This window comes from Danio aesculapii, chromosome 2 (assembly GCF_903798145.1).
Source record: "Danio aesculapii chromosome 2, fDanAes4.1, whole genome shotgun sequence".
Lineage (NCBI taxonomy): Eukaryota > Metazoa > Chordata > Actinopteri > Cypriniformes > Danionidae > Danio > Danio aesculapii.
The window spans coordinates 33133811-33158738 of NC_079436.1; the positions used below are offsets into that span (position 1 = coordinate 33133811).

The 24928-nt window shown below is 36.3% G+C and overlaps 1 protein-coding gene across 1 annotated transcript in view; it reads right to left on the reverse strand.

The window, feature by feature from the left end:
- b4galt2 (UDP-Gal:betaGlcNAc beta 1,4- galactosyltransferase, polypeptide 2) overlaps positions 1-24928 on the reverse strand; it is a 206347-nt gene that overhangs the window by 35941 nt on the left and 145478 nt on the right. The window contains exons 4-5 of the mRNA XM_056477818.1: positions 10327-10514; positions 2827-2949 (exon numbers count right to left, since the gene is read on the reverse strand). Coding sequence (XP_056333793.1) covers positions 2827-2949; positions 10327-10514 — 311 coding nt within the window. The remainder of the gene's footprint in view (positions 1-2826; positions 2950-10326; positions 10515-24928) is intronic.

Below are 24928 nucleotides of genomic sequence, written 5' to 3' on the forward strand. Positions count from 1 at the left end.
CAACTTTCTGTGATTTTTATACCTTTAAGTTTAAAACATTATTAAAACAGAGGACATTTGTAATAAAGAAATAAAAATCACTATGTAATTCTTAACCACTAGGGGTGTCAAAATTATGCAGACGTGGACAATTCAGTATCGGTTCAGTAACAATCATAACCAAATATTATTTACTGACGTCATTTATCTTATAAGCGCTATGTCACCATAGATAAGTATGGCGAGGGAGGCGAGGGCGAGTATTTAAAACGCCCCCACTACTTAAATGCGCAGAAAGTCTGCAGAATTTCACTGCGTGCGTGTTTGCTGGATAGTCTTTCACTGACACTTACAGCAGAAGCCCCTATTTCACTGTGATTGAGAGAATGAAAGCAAACTCCATTTCTCTCTCTTTCTCACTCACTGTGACCAATTTGACCTGCTGGCATGATTTTTCCTCTCCTCTTGGCTGTTTCAGCGATACTTCTGGATACAGACACGAGCGTGTGTCAGCAGAGTTTTCTCTACAGTGTCTATCATGGATCAGCTGTGATCGCCACTGCAGTTTATCAGTGTCACTCATCTGTGAAGAGCGCCAGCGCGTAAGAGCCCATCGGAGCCCTTTCTGTTAAGCATGTGAATAATCGAAGGGGTGTAAGAAAGAACTTGGTAGACAAGGCTCAGAAAGCGAGCAGGATATTTATATTTGTTTATTCGCTATAAATGCTTGTGTTGTTTAAAGGTATAGTTGATATATCTGACTGTTTGTAATAAAGGACAAAATTGTATTACAAATAATATATTAATATATTTATACATTTTAATACAAGAATTGCTGTGATGTGAAGAAAATATAAAATTGTGTATGGAAAGCATCGTCAAAGCACAGTGATATAGAATTGAACCAAATCGATGGCATGATAATCGTAACCGAACTGAACCGTGAGACCAGTGTAGGTTCACACCTCTATTAACCACTTTAATTACCATGGCTGTGGTGTCAGTAAACGTGTGTATATGTGTGTCTCATCATTTCAGAAATGCTTAATTAAACTTCACCACAAATATATGAAATAAACTTACTTGGTATTTTTGACTAATGAGCTGTATTTCAGCTTCATCCGTATCTCTCTGTCACTGACTGCTGTTTATCTGATGTAACGCAGAAGAAGCAGACATGCATGTGGGAACGGTGGGCGGGGAGAAGCAGCTCATTTGCATTTAAAACCTCAGACTACAAAATCAGCTACAATGCACTTAGACACCAAAATGGGCAGATATAATAAATAATCTGATGGGTATTGGATGAGACACCAAAGTCTTATCTTAAGTAAAATAAATGTAAAATAGATGTCCTTTAAACATAATTACATTAGATTAGATTCAACGTTATTGTCATTACACATTTACAAGTGCAAGGCAAGGAAATGCAGTTTAGGTCTAACCAGGAGTGCAATAGCAGCAAGTGCAGGATACAGGTATGAGTTATAAAGTGCAATTATAGAAAAATGATGGTGATATTTATAAATGGATGTACTATGAACATTATATACAGGGTGTATTAGCTAGGAACAGAGATTTACAATAGATAAATATATGTACAGCTATTAATAATAATCAGTGTGCAGACAGATATGAACATAATTACAAATGTACATGTCCAGTGGGTATGTACAATTCAAAAATAATGAATCAGTGAAATGTAGTGCAATGAATATGTGCAATCTTTAAATGTGCAAATGTTAAATAGTGTATAATCATGGCAATCACAAACACATTTCAGTAACATATACAGTTGAAGTCAGAATTATTAGCCCCCCTTTGAATTTTTTTTTCTTTATGAAGTATTTCCCAAATTATGTTTAATCGAGGAAGGAAATGCTCACAGTATGTCTGATAATAATTTTTCTTCTGGAGAAAGTCTTATTTGGTTTATTTCGGCTAGAACACAAGCAGTTTTTAATTTTTTAAAAACCATTTTAAGGTCAAAATTATTAGCCCCTTTAAACTTTATTTGTTTTCGATGGTCTACTGAACAAACCATCGTTATACAATAATTAATTAGGGTAATTTCGTAATTACCCTAACCTGCCTAGTTAACCTATTTAACCTAGTTAAGCTTTAAGTGTCACTTTAAGCTGTATAAAAGTGTCTTGAAAAATATCTAGTAAAATATTATTTACTGTCATCATGGCAAAAATAAAATAAATCAGTTATTAGAAATGAGTTATTAAAACTATTATGTTTAGAAATGTGCTGAAAAAATCTTCCCTCCAATAAACAGAAATTGAGGAAAAAAAAACAAGGGGCTAATAATTTAGGAGGGCTAATAATTCTGACTTCAACTGTACATACACTTCTATTTTGATACCAATGTATTGAATGTTCAGAAATTTAGACATTATATTTAAAACAATTTTATGGCATAGTTTTCAGAATTTGACATTTATATTGTAAAAACTTCTACATTTCTAACAGTGTTTTACACTTTAAGATTCACATGTCTATATGGAAGAATAAAAAGCATAATTACTTTTGAGATAAAATCTTTTTAGCTCACCATCCAGTTTGGCTATGAAATTAAATCAATGGTTTTACAGATTACAGAAAAAAAACCCTCAGATATAATCAGATTAACAAATTCATATGCAGCTTAGATTTAAATTAATTTAAAATCAAATCTGATTATTGAATCATGTTCAGATTTACAATAGTCAATCAATCCCAAAACATTATTGTCCTACATTTTAAGTAATCTTATCTCTTATTTTTACTGTATGTTGCATCACAACATGACCAAATTTAAGGCACTTAGAGTAGAGAAATACAGCACATTTATCATCTTACCTGTTGTAAATGTCATCATCTTCACCTCCCCATCCCCAGTACTCATTAGGGAAGCCATTGATTTTGAGGAATTGTTTTTTGCTAAGGCCGGACACCCCTCCAAAATAACCTGCATAGGGCAATCTGCAAAAAAAAAAAAAAACAGACTTCAGTCATTTTTACACAGCTGGTATACATCTCAGCATGAATTCATCAAGATTTACTAAAAGGGATTTTTAGCGTGAAATTGCAATCACAAAAAGCACCAATGGCTGTGGAAAGTTCACTGACAATGTGTAAATTAAAGCACACAGCCACAAAGGTGTGTTTCTATATCTGGCAATACAAAACTTTTGAAAAAAATCTGTTTAATGATCTCCTCCACCTACAGCAAATGTAAAAGGATGGTTCACCCAAAAAATCCAAATTCACAAACTATTTACTCACCCTCAAGTGGTTATAAAACTTAAAAAATGTAAATGTAAAAAAAAATTCATATCTTACACATACCTTAGGAACGGTTTTACAGAAAATTTTGGCGGTTTTACAGTAAATTTTGGCGGTTTTAAAACCTTGACTTTTCCAAACCGCGGTATACTGAACCTTGAAAACGGTTATCGTCCCATGCATACACTCTTGTAATTCATTTAAGCCTTTTCTAACTTCATTAATGTTTTTTTTTTCAAGTTTTTGTTGGTATTTGTTGGCAGAGTATGGCTGTTTGTGAAGCATACAGCGCCATCTGCAGTTAAAAAAACAAAACCCCAAATTGACTGAGTAGGGTGAAGCTGCAGGCCCAGAGACCCAACTGCAATACCATAGATATATTTTTGTATTTAAATATGCTAATTTAATTTTTTTTAAATCAAATGATCATACATTTAGATCATCATCATTATACGTAAATGCTGAAATGTGGTTTCTATAATAGCACAAAAACATAAGCCTGAATAAATTAAGGGAACTATACATTATGAGTATTATTAATATGGTTTTAATTGCCCATTATAGGCTTCTGTCAGTATCAAATGTTCTTGTAGTTATTAATTGATAAAGTTTGCATAACAATAAAGGGTTTTATCACAATATTCACCCAAGCTGCGAAAAAAAAAAATATACATACAGTCAAGCTAAAGGGGCTCGATGCCATTCGATTTGAGTTTTGATTTAAGTTTAAAGTGAAACATCATTTCTCCAGGTTCACTCCTCTGAACTGAACCCTTTATTCAGCCAATTGAAGCATTACAATTTGGCAAAACTGCATGTCGTATGAGTGATTCTAGAGATCCACAGAGTCCTCCCACAGGGGTTTCAACATCTTCAATGATATCTGATCCTTCTCCAAAAACACTCTTTCATCAATTCTCTGCTTTCTGCCACCCCTCAGGCCCCTCGCTTGAGCTACACAACTCTAAGGACGTCCTGTAAAAGCTTCCGTTCGCAATAAAGCAGAGAATTTGTTTCCGCTTGTAGGAATGCGAGAGGCCATGGTTAGAAGAGAATCCTTTGAGGAATCATCGGCTACAAGATTAAAGGTTGATATAAATATAAATACTCCATTGTGGGTCAAAGGATGAATTAAAAGGTCCCAGTGGTTCTCACAACTAAGTCATATTTTTGACCTTTAAACCACAGAATGATTATACTTCAGGCTAGCGTTGGAAAGCTTTAAAATCCTCTACTGGATGAATACAGTCTGGAAAAGCATTGAGTCCACTCATAGTGCTCGACAACATGGTCTTTGTGTCTCTGTGTTTTAAAATAAAACACACAAAAAAAGGATTTTATAATGGTGTATGGTAATTACACAATATAGACCTATAAGCTGCAAAAAAAGAATACTTTAACAAAAATATTAACCAAAAAAAAGCCTTATTGTATTGCTTTTTGCTTACAAACCCAAATCAGAAAAAGATGGGACAGTATGGAAAACGCAATTAAAAAAGGTAGTGATTTCCAAATTTACCTTGACTTGTATTTCATTGCAGACAATATAAACACAAAGGGGTCTATTTTAATGGTCTAGGCGCAAAGTTTAAAGCGCAGGGTGCAAAAGCATTAAGGGTGTATGGAAATCCTCTTTTGCTATTTTAAGGACGGAAAAATACGCTCTGCACTGCGGCGCATAGTCTAACTGGGTTGTGTTTATTCTCTTATGAGTTATGGGTGTGCTTTGAGAATGCACCAATCAGAATCTCATCTCTCATTCTCTTTAAGAGTCAATTGCTTCGCGCCATGGTGCATTTGCTATTTACGTGGCGAAGTTGTAAGTGTAAAAATGGAACACGTCACTAGCGAGAATACAGTTAAACAGAGCATCTGCAGCGCAATGATAAAGAATGACCTCCAATGGCCTTTACTTTCACTTTCGCTTTCTCTCTTTCGTGGATAAGGAAACGGTGTTGTGTGCACTCCACTGAAGACATTCATTAGCCTACATAATTAATTTTGTTTGTTAAGCCAAAGATTTGTTTGAAAACTATTTCTAAATTCAGTTCTAATATCCAGTAAACGAATAAGTGAACAATAATATTGAAGTGTGGTCAAAAAACTAGTTATATCCAAACACACGTCCTATTCATATGCCCCATTTGGTCCAAAACCTGACAGGTGGACAAATCTAAGCTTGTTTTTAATAAAACAAATATAAATATGCATATAATAAATAATACTAATGATAATAATAACATTATACAAAAGCAAATTGAGCGATGCAGTGGCGCAGTAGTTACTGCTGTCGCCTCACAGCAAGATGGTCGCTGGTTCGAGCCTCGGCTGGGTCGTTTCTGTGTGGAGTTTGCATGTTCTCCCTGCATTTTTGTGGGTTTACTCCGGGTGCTCCGGTTTCTCCATAGTCCAAAGACATGCGGTACAGGTGAGTTGGGTAGGCTAAATTGTCCGTAGTGTATGTATGTGAGTGTGTATGGATGTTTCCCAGAGATGGGTTGCAGCTGGAATGGCATCCGCTGCGTAAAACAAGGGCTGGATAAGTTGGCAGTTCATTCCGCTGTGGCGGCCTCAGATTAATAAAGGGACTAAGCCGAAAAGAAAATGAATGAAAAGCAAATTGTCATGAATAAACTGAAAAAAGCCCCCAAGATGAAAAAGGCATGGAGGTAATGGTTTTTATATTTATGCAGAAAATAATCATTTTTGTAATATTTTATTGCTTCAATTCTTTTTCATTTGTAAAGATGTCTGCGCATTGCTGTACATCCTGTGTGTATTAAGCAATGTTTAAGCGAGGCGCACAACTGACGTGCTCTTCACTGGACTTTAGACCTGCTTTCAGCTGGTCTATCGAACAGTTTATTTTAGTTCCTCAAAATAGCAACGCGCCAACAATGCGCCTCAAAACACCTCTTTACAATACTGAACACCCATGAGTCCATAAAGTGGTGCAAATGGATTTGTATTTCAACAATGTTGCAGAAAATGGGAAAATTAAGGTTGCGTTGGTCTGAAAATAGCAACACGTCGTGGAAACATGTCTTGCACCTTATTGCGCCGGGTGTATGATAGGGGCCAAAATGTTTTATGTTTTGTCTGGTCAACTTTAATTTAATTAACTTAATTTATTTATTTATTTGTACATCCTTGTCATTCAGACCTGCAAAACATTGCAAAATTGCTCATACCAGGAGCAATTCAGTGCTAGTAATCAGGTAAATTGGTTAAATAATGATGTGATTTGAAACAGGTGATGTCAACAGGTGATTGTAATTATGATTTGGTATACAAGAGATCCATTGATGATTCGCGGCTTTAAAATGATCCAGTGTCCCTGTGTCTGTAGTTACACGCAGTAAGCAGCAATGAGTTCGCTGAACCGATGACCTTCACGGCCAATCACAGTAATTTCTGTTGAGCATGTGAACACAACGCAAATCAGCGCTGTTTAAGAACATGCTGCACAGCGCTCAAATGTTCCCTGGAAATTGATGTTTTATATAATGTTATTACAGATTGGTATCGAATTCCAGTATTGTGATAATCCTATGCCTGAATAAGGCGCAAGTTTAGAACAATATTTTGTGTATAATTTTTATGTTTTATGACAAGTAGCCGTGGACAGTTCGCTCAAAAAAATTACGCCCGCTGTTTGTTCATATTTAAAATTAGCTAAAACAACACAATTCTTGAATTTTATGGGGGACAACTTCAGTTTGTTAAGTTAACTCAATTGATTTGGGAGAACAATGAATATTGTGGAACATTCTGTGGAACATTTTGTGCAGTTTTTTACAGTGTTGTTACAAAATAAAGCCCTTCAGTCATATACAACAGCCCTTCACTTCCTGTGAGGCTTTATTCTGTGATAACAACCTCCTGGATGAACTTTATCCCTAACTTATACTTCACCTTCAGATTGTAAGTAGAATTGAAAGGCTTTACAATCCTCTACTGGATGAAAACAGTCTGGAAAAGCATCGAGTCCACTCATAACGCTTGACAACATGGTCTCTGTGTCTCGTCTTTCAAGAGACCCGCTGGGCTACGGTCTGGCAGGTGCATCATGGTTAGGTGCCCGGGGTTTGCCTTGGGCTACTGTGGTAGCAGTAAGTGTGTGTTGCACTGACTATGTGTTGCCAAATGACAGCAACCACATCCACCTACGCAAACAAATGTGTGACATAAGGGAGAAAGCGAAGCAGGAACCTACATGCGCACTTACACACAAACACGAGCTTATGTGCGCTGCAACCTCACGTTAAAAGACAACAAGCTAAAATTAATGAGACCATCTGCTAGAGCAGCAGCGTTCACAGAAACAGCATGGCTGAAGTTTTCTTCACATGCTCGCGGTCTGAGAGCGAGTAATTCTCTGAACGTACTCCGTTTATTGAATGCAGCCATGTGAAGGCCTCCTCAGTCCAATGGTGTGACTCACTCACAGAGGAAATGGAATTATTATCCCACTGACAGTTAAAGGCAGTTCAGCCGCCGGGAGAAGGCATTTGTTTTAGAAACGTATTGTCTGGCTGTCCGCAGAGAAACAAAAACTGAATTCAATAATGGTTCAGATTTCGCCAAGCATTAAGATACTGTGCTTTTGTAAACTGTTGCTCTTGTTTTTAGCGTCACACTGAGAAACAGAGCTAATGAGAAGTAGGGGGAAAAATGCAGGAATATGTTATGTACTTTATTCTTATTAGTGACCATTAAGGCAGTCAATGAACATGTTGTTTATACTGGCATACAAATGTAATATGCAGTAAATGTTCCAACAGATAATAGAAATAATAACAATACTAATAATAAAATTTATAACAATAATAATAATAATAATAGTAATAATAATAATAATAATAATAATAATAATAATAATAATAATAATAATAATAATAATAATAATAATAATTATTATTATTATTATTATTATTATTATTATATTAATATTATAGTGGCACGGTGGCAAGGTGGTTAGCGCTGTCATCTCACAGCAAGAAAATCGCTGATTTGAGCCACGGCTGGGTCAGTTGGAATTTCTGTGTGGGGTTTCCATGTTCTCCCTGTGTTTCCGTGGGCTTCCTCTGGGTGCTTTGGTTTCCCCCACAAGTCCAAAGACATATATAGGTGAATTGGGTAAGCTAAATTGTCAGTAGTTTATGTGTGAATGAGAGTGTGTGGGTGTTTCACAGTGATGGGTTGCATCATATAAAACATATGCTGGATAGTTTTTGATTTTTACTTTTTTATATAATTTATTTTGAAGTTACTTCTCTCAAGCACTCACATGCAGCCACAGGGGTGTAACAATACGACATTCATATTGAACCGTTCAGTACAAGGATTTTGGTTTGGGTACACATTACAAAATGAACAATTTGACTGGGTTATTTAGAAATGGTATATTATAGTACATTGTATGGGTCAAACTTATAGATTTTTTTATGCAAAAAAACAAGAATTATTTTTACGTAAAGATCGTGTATGACGTAAAGATTGTGTTCTACAGATACTTTTGTAAATTTCTACCATAAATATAACACAACTCAATTGCTGATAAATGTGCATTGCTAAGCACTTCATTTGAACAACTTTAAAGGTGAATTTCTCAATATACAGATGTTTTTGAATTCTAAGAATCCAGAATTACTGCGATAATAATAACTGTAATTATTAATATTACTATTTAATTTTGTAATTCATAAAACAACAAAACATCTACAATAATAAATAAATAAACAGACAGACAGACAGACAGACAGACAGACAGACAGACAGACAGACAGACAGACAGACAGACAGACAGACAGACAGACAGACAGATAGATAGATAGATAGATAGATAGATAGATAGATAGATAGATAGATAGATAGATAGATAGATAGATAGATAGATAGATAGATAGATAGATACAGTAGATAGATAGACAGATAGATAGATAGACAGATAGATAGATATATAGATAGATAGATAGATAGATAGATAGATAGATAGATAGATAGATAGATAGATAGATAGATAGATAGATAGATAGATAGATAGATAGATAGATAGATAGATAGATAGATAGATAGATAGATAGATAGATAGATAGATAGATAGATAGATAGATAGAAAGCAGCAATAAATACGCAAGTCAGTTTTTGATGATTACATTATATATAACTTTTTTAAATAAATGGTTTTGAAGTTACTTCCCACAAGCGCTCACATGTTAAGACAGAAGCTGATTTGAACCAGTGAATTCCCTGAGGTTGGCTGAGGAAAGCACAGAGTTAAGATTGTCTTGGCCCTTTCGGCCCCTCACACAAAGACAGGAAATTAAACACCACGGAGCAAAGGCCAACCCGTCTGCTTGCCGACACAAGACAGACAAAATTCATTCCAAGATTGACCAAAAAAAAAAAAGAAGAAAACCTAATACAGAGAAGCTTCACCAGTGTTTTAATATCTCCAGCTATTACACTTGAAGAGCACCGGCTTGCCTCAGCTAAATAATTGTCTGCCTCGAAAAATGAATACATATTAATACATATTCTTGTCAAAGCTCCAGGTCTGTCTAGACTGGCACCGCACCTAACAAATGAACTGTTGATACATAATAATTCAACTGCATTCTAGAGCTCAAGACGACAGAGACACATATATCTTGCCCAGTGGATAAAAGCAATTAATCATTAGAAGCCCTGGCTTTGACAGACAGCCCTCAAGCTCAGGCTGTTTGATTAACTCACATTGCTCTCTGCTAAAAAAAAACAACAACAAAAAAAACAAAGAAAAATACAGACGTTCCATCTATTAATATGTATGTAAATAGCTACAAATCCAGTCCAGCAATTTTAAAATAAACCCCAGCATAAGACAAAATTCACTAAGGATATTAAATTCATATAAAACCTGCTATTGATTTTATATTGTTCGATTTTCAGACTTTATATGAAGGTTCATGCATTATATATGAAAAGAAACTACTGTAGGATTGTAATTTTGAGATGAAGTGCTGTATCAAATATATAAAAGAATCAACAGATTCTTGCGCTTTGAGGTTGGCTCAGCATTAAATATGTTACCTGAAGCCAAATTTGTCCATGGCAATGGCAAAGTGACGGGGCTGGTCATAACAGTGGTAGAGGTTTCTGTCATCCATAGGGATCAGGTCCACGTCACTGAAAATGAAGCAGTTGTATTCTGCGTCTTTAATAGCCTCTGTGTAGCCAACATTCAGCAGCTTGGCCCGATTAAAGGTATCCTCACCCAGCTGAAACAAAGCAGAAAAAAAAGAGATCAGCTGCTGTACAGACAATAAAATATGTCAAAGTAGAGGGTAACTTCAACGCATGTGAATAAATATAGACAATGTGATTAATATTCACTGTGACTTTATTATGTTCTGACAGAGCTTTCACTCTAAAAAATGTTGAGTTATTTATTTAACCCAATGGTTCAGTTAAAAATATTATTATATATTATAAATATTGTGATATATGTTTTAATAACTCAACCAGCTGGGTTAAAAATGTAGAATTTCAACAGTCAACTGATTTAACTGGCACAGAACAGCTGTATTAATACACTCTTAAAACACTGAGCTATTTATTTAACCCAATGGTTGAGTTAAAAATATTTGGTGATTTATTTTATTATTTTTAACCTTTATTGGGTTATTTATTAATAGCTTAACTAGTTGGGTTAAAAATGTAGAATTTCAACACTCAACTGATTTAACTGACACAGAACAGCTGTATGAATACACTCTCAAAATGCTGAGTTATTTATTTAACCCAATGGTTGAGTTAAAAATATTTGGTGATTTATTTTGTTATTTTTAACCTTTATTGGGTTATTTATTAATGACTCAATGAGTTTGGTTAAAAATGTAGAATTTCAACACTCAACTGATTTAACTGACACAGAACAGCTGTATTATTACACTCTAAAAAATGCTGAGTTATTTATTTAACCCAATGGTTGAGTTAAAAATATTTGGTGCTTTGTTTTGTTATTTTTAACCTTTATTGGGTTATTTATTAATAACTCAACCAGTTGGGTTAAAAATGTAGAATTTCAACACTCAACTGGTTTAACTGACACAGAACAGCTGTATTAATACACTCTAAAACGCTGAGTTGTTTATTTAACTCAATGGTTGAGTTAAAAGTATTTGGTGCTTTGTTTTGTTATTTTTAACCTTTATTGGGTTATTTATTAATAACTCAAGCAGTTGGGTTAAAAATGTAGAATTTCAACACTCAACTGATTTAACTGACACAGAACAGCTGTATTAATATGCATATGTAATGTTTTTGCGTTGTAAAGTTTATTAAAGCTATAAGGTAATAATATTGTTGTTTTTTTTCCCGGTGTCTTGTTTTTTATAATCATTTCACCAGCACTCTTATTTTATTGATTACTGATGATACAAACATGCGCTTAATAGCTGATCTATATTAAACGGATAAAAACCTTCCAAATGTCTGGAACTTAAACATGATGAAAATAAAGCATTTTAAATTATTTAACCCAATGCAATGGGTTAAAATAATCTATAGTTGGGAAGGTGCTATAATAACCTATAGTTAGTTATTTGTTGGGGTATTTTTAACCCAACTATTTATTACTATTTATTTATTTATGCATTGTAAAGTTTATTTAAGCTATAATGCAATAATATATATATTTTTTTAATCAAATCACCTCTCTGTCATGTTTTTTATATCCGTTTCACCAGCACTCCTTATTACTGATGGTACAAAAGCACGCTTCATAACCAATCCATATATAAACCGTTAAAAACCCTTAAGTGTTTGGAACTTAAAATGTGATAAAAATAAAGCATTTTCAATATTTTGTAAAAAACTGCATGTTATTTATTGACACAGCCATAACTATAAAATTAATAGTAGGACTAGTAATAGTAGCAATAATAATAACAGAATGGAAAATATAACATTAAATCAAAAATAACCCAATGCATTGGGTTCTACAGAGATTATTTGTAAAAATATCAAAACTCATTTATTGTTTGGTAATGTGCATTGCTGAGCACTTCATTTGAACAACTTCAAAGGTAACTTTCTCAACATCTTTTTTGAATACTCAGATTCCTCAAATTCATATAATTTTATCTTGGGTAAATATCGTCCTATCACACATCAATAGAAAGCTTATTCAGCTTTAGATATATAAATCTCATGATATATAAATCTCATGATATATAAATCTCATTGTCAAAGATTGAAACTTCACATATTTGTAAAACAAACAGGCTAAAGTGTGTGAAATTCAATGTTTTCAGTGCCACTATGCTCAGGAAGACAGCCCAGACAATGTACTGCATTGTAACAGGCAATGAAAAGAAATAATAAAAAAACATTAATCAGACATATGCTGGAAGTGCTCATTACAATATGGATAGTAACATTATGATTACCTAAACATAAGAATATCCTGAGGGCACATGTCCAACAAAGTGTTTTTGAGCAGCTGAAAACACCTGCAATCTTCCAAAAACTTTCAGCTGTGAGCATTGGAGAGCGCTTCTGCAACTTTGCATTTAATTTACTCTCCAAAAAAATACTCAGAGATTCAAGCAAAATGGACCGCCTCAGCGCCTCCTAACACTGCTTTCACTGGAATTATTCACTGTTAACTTTTAATTGTGCCCTGTTACACCATTCTTTCATTTCAACCAGAAATGAAGCCCATTTCAGCCAGACTGTAGCTGTGCCTGAACCTCTGTCCTTGTGAGGGCATTTTTCACTGCAGGTGAAATCAAGCAGATCTGTGCTGTCCACAGAAAATATGAACACTAAACTAGTTCCAAACTGAAAAAAAAAACAAGTTTATATACCTTTTTTTCACAACGAGCTGTTTACGTTGTTTATATATGCTTCTAAAAGGAATGTTGGGTAAATGTACTGAACACTGACTTTTGTGTCCCGTTCCACCCCTAATGTTTAATATATAACACATATTTTCCTTTGAAATATGTTGTCATTATTTCTAAATAGTTTTAAAGAGTCTGTAGGATTGTTTGTCAAGATTTTCTTTAGTGTGAAATGTATCTGTTTGCACATTATATCGGCAAAGTTACAAAGCGCATGGTCTCCCAAAAATGGATTCAACACTGCCATATTTCCAAATGGCTTAAGGTGTCCGGACCAATCAGAATGCACTGGGTCATTTTCAGGTGGAGGTGTTTCGTGGAAAACATAACTCAATCAGAGCACTCCTGAGCCCTGTTTACCTCTGGTATTAATTTTTTGTCAATCCAAACACAAGCAGATGGCAGGTGTAAACAAGATTTAAAACCATGTAGAGCTTCCAGTGGTAGTCAAAACTCATTTGACTGGATTGCTTTCATGGTGTACACACATGTGGTTGAATGTGTTTGAACAGTCACAAAAGACCACCTATTTTCTGTCTACCAACCTAAGATGTGATGGGACTGGGTTGTGAGAGGACACACCAAAACAAGGTATTTATACACTCATACAAGAGAACAATCTAAATTCATGTTAAGACCAGGTGGAAATGGGAATGCTTCTTTGACTTGAACGGTGCACTTGAAATAAGATAAATGATAAAGGATGTTAATTCCAAGAGACAGCATGTTTTTTTATGTTTTTGAACATTAAAAAAATGACTTTTTTGGTACACTCAAAATAACAATTTTTTAAAATAGCTTCATTTGACATCTTTAAGATTAACCAAAGAAAACTCTAATTTGGTGTGATGGAAGTCTATATTTACACTGAATACGATGCTATGTAACATAGTGGTGTCTGAACTAATAATCCAGTGTGACAATAATCCCATGTAATCCTGTAATACCTGAGATATGACCCAATAATCCAAAGGTGTGAACTACTGACACAAACCTACTGCCTTTTCAGCACAATGCCAGTGCATCTGCATTACAAAACCATTACCAAAATGATTAAACGTTGTATTTTATGCAAGACTTTGCAGTTCTGCTTTAACTGAGCAAACCATGGCTGCAAACGTTGATGAACAGCAAACAGAAGCACCATTTGAGTAAACCTCTGAATTTAATGATTGAAATCCTATTTCATGACACAGATGCTAAAAAAGTAAGGAAAGTAACTCAATAACTGTGACTTCTGCCTTTTATCAATATTTATCCTGAACCCAAAGGAAAGAGATGCTTCAAAATAGAAGAACTGGAGAACGAATGAAAGGAAGCAGAACAGGCAATATCTTTAAAAGATGTAAAATAGCTATTTTCATCAGCAAGGACGCTCATTAAACATTACTAGCCTCATTTTTACCCGTTTAATGAGATTTATTCCTCGTGAGGTGGCAGGAGGCTCAGGCAAACACAGCAGTAGATGTCTGGTAATAACACACCTCGCTAAAAATGACAGATTTATAACAGGGACATGCTCACGACTTATCATCTCTCGTCCAAGAAAATAACTCCAAAACAGTGGCTATGTGGACACCATGAACAGATGGTTTTGGAACAAGAAAAGTAATTATTTTTAGAAAAAGGATCATCGGAACTAAGCAATCATCCTGAAGTTTCAGCTGTGAAGTGTTTGGCTTGTTTTGCGTGGTTTTCAACACACCATGAAGTAGGGTTGATTAGGGAACAGGTGTAATTCCTCCCTCATTAGACGACTTGCACCTGTTCTACTGTACCTCCTTAACCTGAACAGGGACAATGGCTCATCTGGAGAGCATTACATCATCCTATTTTTGTGTTGTACAGTACCAAAACAAATTGACAGTTAAAATATACACACACAAATATTAACACACAGAAGGGTGTGTGTCACAGTGATTTTACCACAGCTAAAGTGTTAAAAATAAAAATTCTGTTGATAACCTTTTTACACGTGAGTTCTAAATGATGCTCCCTTTAGGCCTGTCAATATATCAATATAATTAACATATCGACTTATCTCACAACACATGGACATGATCTCACTCAACAGTGATGCAATACAAACTCACCTGCCACTTTATTAGGTACACCTGTCCAACTGCTCGTTGACGCAAATTTCTTATCAGCCAATCACATGGCAGCAACTAGGCAGCATTTAGGCATGTAGACATGGTCAAGACGATCCGCTGCAGGTCAAACCGAGCATCAGAATGGGGAAGAAAGGTGATTTAAGTGACTTTGAACGTGGCATGGGTGTTGGTGCCATACGGGCTGGTCTAAGTATTTCAGAAACTGCTGATCTACTCACACACAACCATCTCTGGGGTTTACAAAGGATGGTCTGAAAAAGTGAAAATTTGGCCAGACTGGTTCGAGCTGATAGAAAGGCAACAGTAACTCAAATAACCCCTCGTTACAACCGAGGTCTGCAAAAGAGCATCTCTGAACGCACAACATGTCGAACCTTGAGGCGGATGGACTACAGCAGCAGAAGACCACACCGGGTGCCACTCCTGTCAGCCAAGAACAGAAAAATTAAGCTACAATTCGCACAGGCTCACCAAAATTGGACAAGATTGGAAAAACATTGCCTGTTCTGATAAGTCTCGATTTCTGCTGCAGCATTCGGATAGTAGGGTCAAAATTTGGCATCAACAACATGAAAGCATGGATCCATCCTGCCTTGTATCAATGGTTCAGGCTGGTGGTGGTGATGTAATGGTGTGGGGGATCTTTTCTTGGCACACTTTGGGCCCATTAGTACCAATTGAGCACAGCCACAGCCTACTGGAGTATTGTTGCTGACCATGTCCATCCCTTTATGACCACAGTGTACCCATCTTCTGATGGCTACTTTCAGCTACATAACAAGCCATGTCATAAAGCATGAATCATCTCAGACTGGTTTCTTGAACATGACAATGAGTTCACTGTACTCAAATGGCCTCCACAGTCACCAGATCTCAATCCAATAGAGCACCTTTGGCATGTGGTGGAATGGATTCACATCATGGATGTGCAGCCGACAAATCTGAACCAACTGCATGATGCTATCATATCAATATGGACCAAAATCTCTGAGGAATATTTCCAGTACCATGTTGAATCTATGCCATAAAGGATTAAGGCAGTTCTAAAGGCAAAAGGGTACCAACCCGGTACTAGTAAGGTGTACCTAATAAAGTGGCCGTTGAGTGTATATCGATCATACATAAAAAACAATTCGAGCAACATTTTAGCTGATTGTGCAACATCTCTATCTCTGTTGAAGGTGTCAGTGTTAGTATGGGTGAAAAAAAAACTATAGTATTTATTTACTATAAATTACTTTAGTATATTTTCAAGTGGGTGTCTGACGAATGAAAATATATCTGGTACCAGATATCACAGCCTCTGTTACTTTTTTGTTAACATTTGTTATTATTTATTTAGGATATGCGTTGTCAATGCCTAATTATTGAATTGTTAAAATGTTATGTTAAAATGTCAAATTAAATTAAATATTATTAAAAATAAAATATGCGTTCTTTGGAGGAGTGTACTTACATTATGATGCTATTATATTGTCATTCTGGCATTATATTATGAGTGGCATAAAAATCCTTTTAAAATGACAATAATATGGATTATTGTAATATATTTTGGTGCAATATACCATAAACAAAAAATTTGATATAAGTCACATGATTTTTAATGTGATCATTATTAGAATGCATTTCTTTAAAGTTTCCATATCGATGCATCAAGTTTATCACATGACACTGCAGCCCTGATGATTTACAGATATATCGTTACAGCCAGTACACACAAGAAGTGCGACTTATACAAAAAAACTGTTAATGCTCAGACGATTAAGTGCTTCAGTATCGAGGGGGAGTTTTTCACAGTGTTTCTACAGGTGTTTTGTCAAGTCCACTCACCTGTGTAAAGCACACTTCATAAATGCACAATGTTTTTTATTTTTTTAGAGATACGAAGTCATTGTAAGAAGTGCAAATGTGCAAAAACTGGTGCATGTGTCAGTTAAAGTGTCAAAGATATGAAAGAGTGTGTTTTCTACAGGTGGTTTGTCAAGCCCACTCACCTGTCTGTGTGAGGCACACTCAGAATTAAGTGTGCAGTGTCTCAGATTACAGTATCATGTAAAATACTATAGTACATGCACACAGTAACATAAATCCCCAATGTAGGTTAAGAATAGTGGTTTGACATAATCCATTACAGCCAATTGTATCTACTTACTCTGAAGGTTGTTTTTTTTAATTGTAGTTAATGAGGCAGAGGAAAATCACCCTTAGCTCAAGCTCAGCAAATTAAACAGCCTCCCATTTGCCCATCAGTACCACAACTAAGAAGTATGACGACTTTGTTTCTTAACCCAGACTTAACCCACTCAGCCAGAGTCTCCATCTCCCTCTATAAGCTTATCGCAGTCATGTCAGTTGCTCAATACTCGCTCTCGGAGAAGCAATTAGCCGGGTTTTTTTAATCTGATGATCGCACTGATAGCTAATCACAATCCCTGGCTTGCTCTGGGTCATCATTCAGGATCCCTATAGCGGGACACTCAAGGCCAATAGAGGAGTCCTAAAAGGGCCCTGTTGCTATGGAGATGGATTAGAACCAGGGCTCATCCCGAAAGATTGCATTGTGCATTTTCTTTTGCAGGTTAGTGTGTGTGCAGATGTGTGTGTGTGCGTGCTTTATCAGTCCCCAGCAGACTGACCATATCATTCAGCGTGCCATCGATGCCAGAGCTGAAGGCTACAGAAGGAGTGTGAGCCGCAGTGAGCCGGATCGACCTGCGGTATAGGGAGTGTGTATGTGAGAGAGACTGCAATTTAAGAGAGGAGAAAAAAGAAAGCCTTTTATACTTTCAATTTTTATTTAAAATTTTTATTTAAAACATTAATTAGAAACCAGAAATCCTAAAAATAAAGCTTCTTTATTTTGGTCAAAAATGGTAGGGATTAAGCCAAAGGAAGGTTGTATAACCCTTATTTTTATCCACAGTCTTACTGACATCTTGTACTTCACTCAGGACATGTGTTAGGGCTTCCCCTGCCGTAATACACCTAAAACACAGATTGCTGTAAAACTCATCAATCTCGCTTATGCCCCATTCACACGGGGCATCAGCTTCAATGCTTCCCATTCACTTTGAATAGGTGACGTCAGGCGTGGCCGAATTGCATTGTGGATCCGCCGGCGGCGCTTCAGAGGCGTTGCTTGCTGCAGAAGCGCTGACGGAAGCGTTAGCCAATCAGATCGCTGTATGCAAATACACCAGCTCAGACAGTAGCCTATTGCTGACTAATTTCATTGGCTGACGCTGCTATGACGATCACGTCATCCCCAACTTCAGACACGTCCTCTGTCAAGCGTTGACGCTGAAGCCCCATTAAAGGCTTAAATCTGCACCTGAACTGCACCATGTTTAAAACTATTGATTCATCTAGATTCGACTCTTAGTGGTTTGAATAAATCGCTGCTGTAACAAATCTTTAGCCGTGTCAGTGTGACGTCAATACAGAACTCAAGCCACGGCCATTTGTTGCACGCACAAACCCGGGAAAATTAAAACCCCCAACCCTGCCACAAACACTGTAGAAAGAAAAGGAGGAAAACACTGTGGCAGATCTCGGCTGAATAAAGTCGCGAAGACGCTCTGTTCTAAAGTGTGAGGGAAAGTTAGAATTACTTTCTTAACCCAAAGATGAGACTGTGAAGAGTCAGTGGTTGAAGTTTATTTTTGCAAAAATACCTCAGCATTATAGCCCCAGCCTTGTGCTGTGTTCCCATCATTTTTTTGACGAGTGCTTCAACAATCTTCACGTTTACAACGGGGGATTCGTTGGCCGTTTGTTAAAGGAAGGTTCAGAAAAGACTATATGGGACTTTGTCAGAGCTTGATAGGAACTTTATAGTACACAGTTCATGGATCAGTTACTTCCTCCATTTCACAAGGGCAATTAAGTGCGATTAAAATGGTTGCCTCCTTGTTTTCTCTGCTTGCAAATTATATAATATAATATAATATAATATAATATAATATAATATAATATAATGTAATGTAATGTAATGTAATGTAATATAATATAATATAGTATATGCATTGAATTTTAATAAAACATTTTCATATTCTTGTTAGTTAGTATTCTTGATGGTTAATGATAAATTATATACCAAAACATTAATATAAAAGTCATATAATTAAAACAACCACAATACTGTCTAATATTCTACTAATAAACATTATAGTTAATTAATATTTTAAAATACTATAAAACTTGACAAAACACAAACTTTATTCCGTCACAATGCAATCTCTCTCAGCTTACACTTGAGCTCTGCTTTTTTTTTTCCTCAAATGTAAGTGTGAGCAAACACCTTGTGGAAGGGAAACACAAGTCTGTATTCATGTACAGTATCTGATCCCTTCATACAAAGTGACTGAAAGTCCAATCATTACGGAAACAAACTCCTCTTTGGCAACCAGAGAATCAGTGTTTAGCTCAAGGCACAGATCACCCCTTGAGGCGATCAAACCATGCAATCCTTCTGGTTAACCAGCCCATACGAACATCCACTATCCCCACACAAACTTCATCTCACTTAAATGAGGACACCATATGTTGCACAAGCATGCTTAAGTCAACAGACCACTTACACTGACTGTTTTATACGCAACACATTTTGACAGGCTCTCTTGTTGTGACCTATTTTTTTCTGCTTGCTACTATACAGCAGAGCGGTTTGTACAGTCAGTACCGTTTCTAAAATACTCAGAGGAAATAACAGCTCTCTACAGAACAGCTGTAGAGCAAGGATTTTTACTGTTGAACAGCTTTGCCTGGGCAAGGATCGCTGCAAATGCACTGCTGAAAGTTTAGTTATTACTGTTACAGTAGCTTGTTTTGAAAGTTGCTTTGATTTAGGAGAGAGTTGCTCATTACTGTTCCTCACTGCCACTGGACAGTTTCTAAACCATCAGTGAGGTTCAATTTAAAGAATGCTTCATATTGAGAGTGGTAATTGTAACCCACACACGCACGCACGCACGCACGCATGCACGCACGCACGCAGGCACGCAGGCACGCAGGCACGCACGCACGCACGCACGCACGCATGCACGCACACACACACACACACACACACACACAAATCGTAAATATGGTTTAAAAGAACTGTTATGTATTTTATACTGTAAAAACCATGCACATACCCTAACACTACCCCTAAAGCCAGGCATGGCAAACATTGATCCTCAACGGCCGGTGTCCCTGCAGAGTTTTGCTCCAACACTAATCAAAGTGTCTTGAAGATCAATAAAAAGCTACAGGCAGGTGTGTTTGATTAGGGTTGGAGCAAATCTATGCAGGACTCCAGCCCTCCAGGATTGAGTTTACCTATCCCTGCCAAAACCCAACCCCTTACAGGTTGATAATTCATTCATTCATTCATTCATTCATTCATTCATTCATTTTCTTTTCAGCTTAGTCCCTTAATTAATCTGGGGTCGCCACAGCGGAATTGACTGCCAACTTATCCAGCATATGTTTTAGGCAGCGAATGCCCTTTCAGCTGCAACCCATCACTGGAAAACATCCATACACCCTTATTCACACACATACACTACAGACTATTTTAGCATACCCAATTCGCCTGTACCGCATGTCTTTGGACTTGTGGGTCAAACCAGAGCACCCCGAGGAACCCACGTGAACATGGGGAGAACATGCAAACTCCACACAGAAATGCCAACTGACCCAGCCGAGGCTTGAACCAGCGACCTTCTTGCTGTGAGGTGACAGCACTATCCACTGCGCCACCGTGCTGCCGACCTTAATAATAACTAGGTCAAATGTTGTCCATGGTCTGTTGAAATTCTTGATTTTGATTGGCTGGAGGGTGTGCATTATTTCTGTTAAAATGTACATAGTAACAGTCAGTTTTAATTACAGTTCGAAATAAGTGAGCTTTCCCCAAACAGTGTTGTCAGATATAGCTGACTTTTTCCAGCCCAAAAGTTGTCCAAAACCCGCTCAAAAGCACAATGAACCTTCCAAAATATTAGATTAAGGTTTATTTAATTTTAATTTATTTAAAGCAAAATTAACCTAGTTACTTTAACTGTCATATTTTTTAAAAATACAGCAACCAACACCAGTAGTCACAGAACCACAACAACTGGATCACATGGTAACACTGCCCCTCTCTCATAGATTACACTACCTGTTAGAGTATGTTTTACTTTCGAAATGGGGTATACTTTCGTCCCATTTGGCGTTTTAAATTCTTTTAAACATAATTAGGTGCTGCTTGCTTCTATGTTTGTTCTTGCAGTTATTTGCAGGAAAAAAAAAGATCGATAAAAGTGTCATGATAAACCGCTGTGAGTTTAACTGTAGGCGCTGCATGATGCGCGCGCACGCGAAAATAAGACATATTTGTTTAGGAAGTCAAATTTTGATACAACTTTCCTTCACCTCCTCTTATGGGTAGGGCCACACGGTTTGCACTAGACACTGGTCACTATTAACTAAATAAAGTAGGCGCACACATTTATGTTTTGGTAAATAAGTTGAAAATAAAATTTACGTTTCAAAACCACCCAAATTTTGTCAACCCACCTATGCATTTTTTTATTTTTAGAATTATTTATATTATTTATAAAATTTCCCATTAATTTTATTTTATTTATGTCTAACCCCCCGCCCCTCCACCCTAAACCCAACCATCACAGTAATGTAAAAAACAGTAGTTGTACCGAGTATTATTTATCTTAAATTACTCAATAAATTGTATTTTTTAACACCTTACCCAAACCCCAACCCTAAACTCAACCATCACAGTACTGTAAAAATATTAAATATTGTTGTACAGCAGGGATCACCAAACTTGTTCCTGGAGGGCCGGTGTCCTGCAGATTTTAGCTCCAACCCTAATCAAACACACCTGAATGAGCTAATCAATGTCTTACTAGGTATACTTGAAATGCCCAGCCAGGTGTGTTGAGGCAAGTTGGAGCTAAACCCTGCAGGGACACCGGCCCTCCAGGACTGAGATTGGTGACCCCTGTTGTACAGTGTCATAAAAAATGCTTCTATATTGATGTCCACATCGCACTTCCGGCTGGCTGCGTATCCAATCTAGACTTTACCCTATTCTATGGTTATCAAATACAACAAGTTAAAATCTATAATTTCTGTTTTCTTTTTTTTGTAGTTTGATTTTCATCAGAAATTACATAAAGAAGCCCTGTAACATTCAATTTGTTAAAATGCATTTGTGGGAGTTATGTGAGAAAGTTGTGAGAGTATGATTGTATGAGAGTCTTTGCAACAATTCTGTCCTATTAATAGTTACACTGAGAGTTTTAATTATTCAAACAACCTTTTTTTGTTTTATAAACGTGCTATAATTTTTCGGTTTTCAGTTATTCTACTTATTAAAGCAAAAATTCAGCTTCAGTCAAAATCCCGCAACTCCAAAGCTAAATGAGCGGCTGTGAGCTGAGGATGAGGCAGTGCTGGCAAGCGGCCAGGCAAACTAATTTACAGTAATGAAACGGTGGCTATGGAAGCGCAGTAGAAAGGCAGCTTATAGACAAACCACAGCTATTTCTGAGAATTCAATTTCAGTTTGTCTCCATTTCATCAATACCTTGACATCACGAGGATTAGCATGGAAGAAAGACGGGTGAAATGAGCTGCTGCTATCAGATGGATTCATTAGGCTTGATCACAACACTTTCTGCCTCCTTGTCTCTTCTTTCCTTGCATTCATCCTGTCTTACTTCATTCTTTGCTTAGTCTCTCACTCTCTCTCTCTCCTCCTTTCCTTCATTCGTCTTCCTTTAAAGAGTATCTTCATCTTTCTTCCTTTCTTTCTCTACTTATTATCTCACACTATTGCTTCCTTTCACTTTTGTTGTCTTCTTTCATCTTCTTTCTTTCTTCCTTCGTCCATCTGTTTGTCCATCCATCCATCCGTCCACCCAGGCTTCGACTATCCATACGTCCATTCATACCTTTGTCTGTCCAACCATTTATCCATCCATCCATCAATCTGTACTTGTTTCTTTCTTGGATTTTTTCCATTAATCCATCCCTTGTCCATCTCTATGTCCACCCACCCATCGAATCGTCTGTCTATCCTTTTGTCTATCCATCCATCCATCATCCATCCATCCATTTTTCTTTCTTTCTTTCTGTCTTTCTATCCATCCATCCATCCATTTATCTGTCCACTCTTCTTTTGTCCCTCCATCCATCCATCCATCGGTCCATCCCTCCATCAATCTGTCAATTAGGGTTGGGCGATATGGAAAAAATATCATATCACGATTCACGATTTTTATCCCGATTCTTTTTCAAGTTGTTTTTAAGACTGTTTTGCTAATTACAATGGTACAATACAACTAAACTAATGTCCCTATATAAACATATACTCTTACTGTGTGTGTGTTTAAGAATATTTTAATCAGGGCTTTGAACTGGTTCAAGGAACGGAAACGAAAAACGGAAATGAAGGACGTTTTTCAGGAACAATCACAAAAAAACCAAAACAAGATCAACTTTAATGGTTCTGAACCGAAACATTTACAGTTAACCGGCTAATAACGTTATTTTATCGTTCTCTTTATTATATGAATTCGGGAGATAAAAAGCATTCATTTAAATCCTGTGTACAAATGCGATGGTGTGGCATACAATGTGAAATGCCCGCGAAGCAGACGTCAAAAGCGAGAGTCGTTTCTGATGCAACCAGCTTGACTTAAAGGTTACAGAGAACCTGGCTCTTACAAAGGTATGTTTCGGTTTAAGTTATTGCTATTAAAACTTGTATTTATACTAAATGAATTATTGATTGTCAATTGTTTTTAGATGGGTCTCCATAAAGAAAATACTTTCTCTTATGACAAATCATCTTAAAATCGATCTGTGATATTGAAGGATGAGGGGCAGATCATAAACATGATAAAGTTTTGAATAATATGATTTATTACCAAACCACACAAGCATTTTCCATTACTCCACTCCATTTTCCATTCCTACTAAAAAAATAACCGAATATGCAATATGATCCGCATAATGATCACAGTGAAATGAGGTAAGCGCTCGTTTTTAAATAAACTATAAATGTCTGGCCGTGATGTGTATTTATGCCAGTATATACTTTAGAGAAAGTATGTAAAGTTTGCACAACCAATGTTTGGTGTTATTAACCTGCTACCCATAATTAAACATCACGTAGCCTACTTTTTGTGCAGCCACACATTGAATCTGAGGTCTCATCTACTCGCTCTCGCTGTCATCCAGACATCAATACGTAGACGTCACATAAACGTCAAGTCGTGAAACTGAGGCCGGTACCAGCTGAAGCCCTTGCGAAATGTTAAAATACAGCACTGAAATGAACAGGTAATGTCTTTCAAAAGTCTATTAGTAGGATATCTGTAAAAAAGCAATCAGAGCCAATGTTATGGAGTAGTTGTTGACTAAACAGCTATTAAATTTCTAATAAAATTAAATCCACAATACAATTAACTGCATTTTTCGTTTGATGAAAATATACAGAAACAAAATAAAATCAAAAGGTGGCTAGTTTGTAATTTGTTTTAATATTAATTAAAAAAACATGCTTAGACTTTTTAAGCTTAACGGCTACGCTGCCAAAACGCCATTAATAAATATTATTTTACTGTGTAAAGGGTTATTATGTATATTTTAAACTAAAAAACTAAATATAGCATGTCT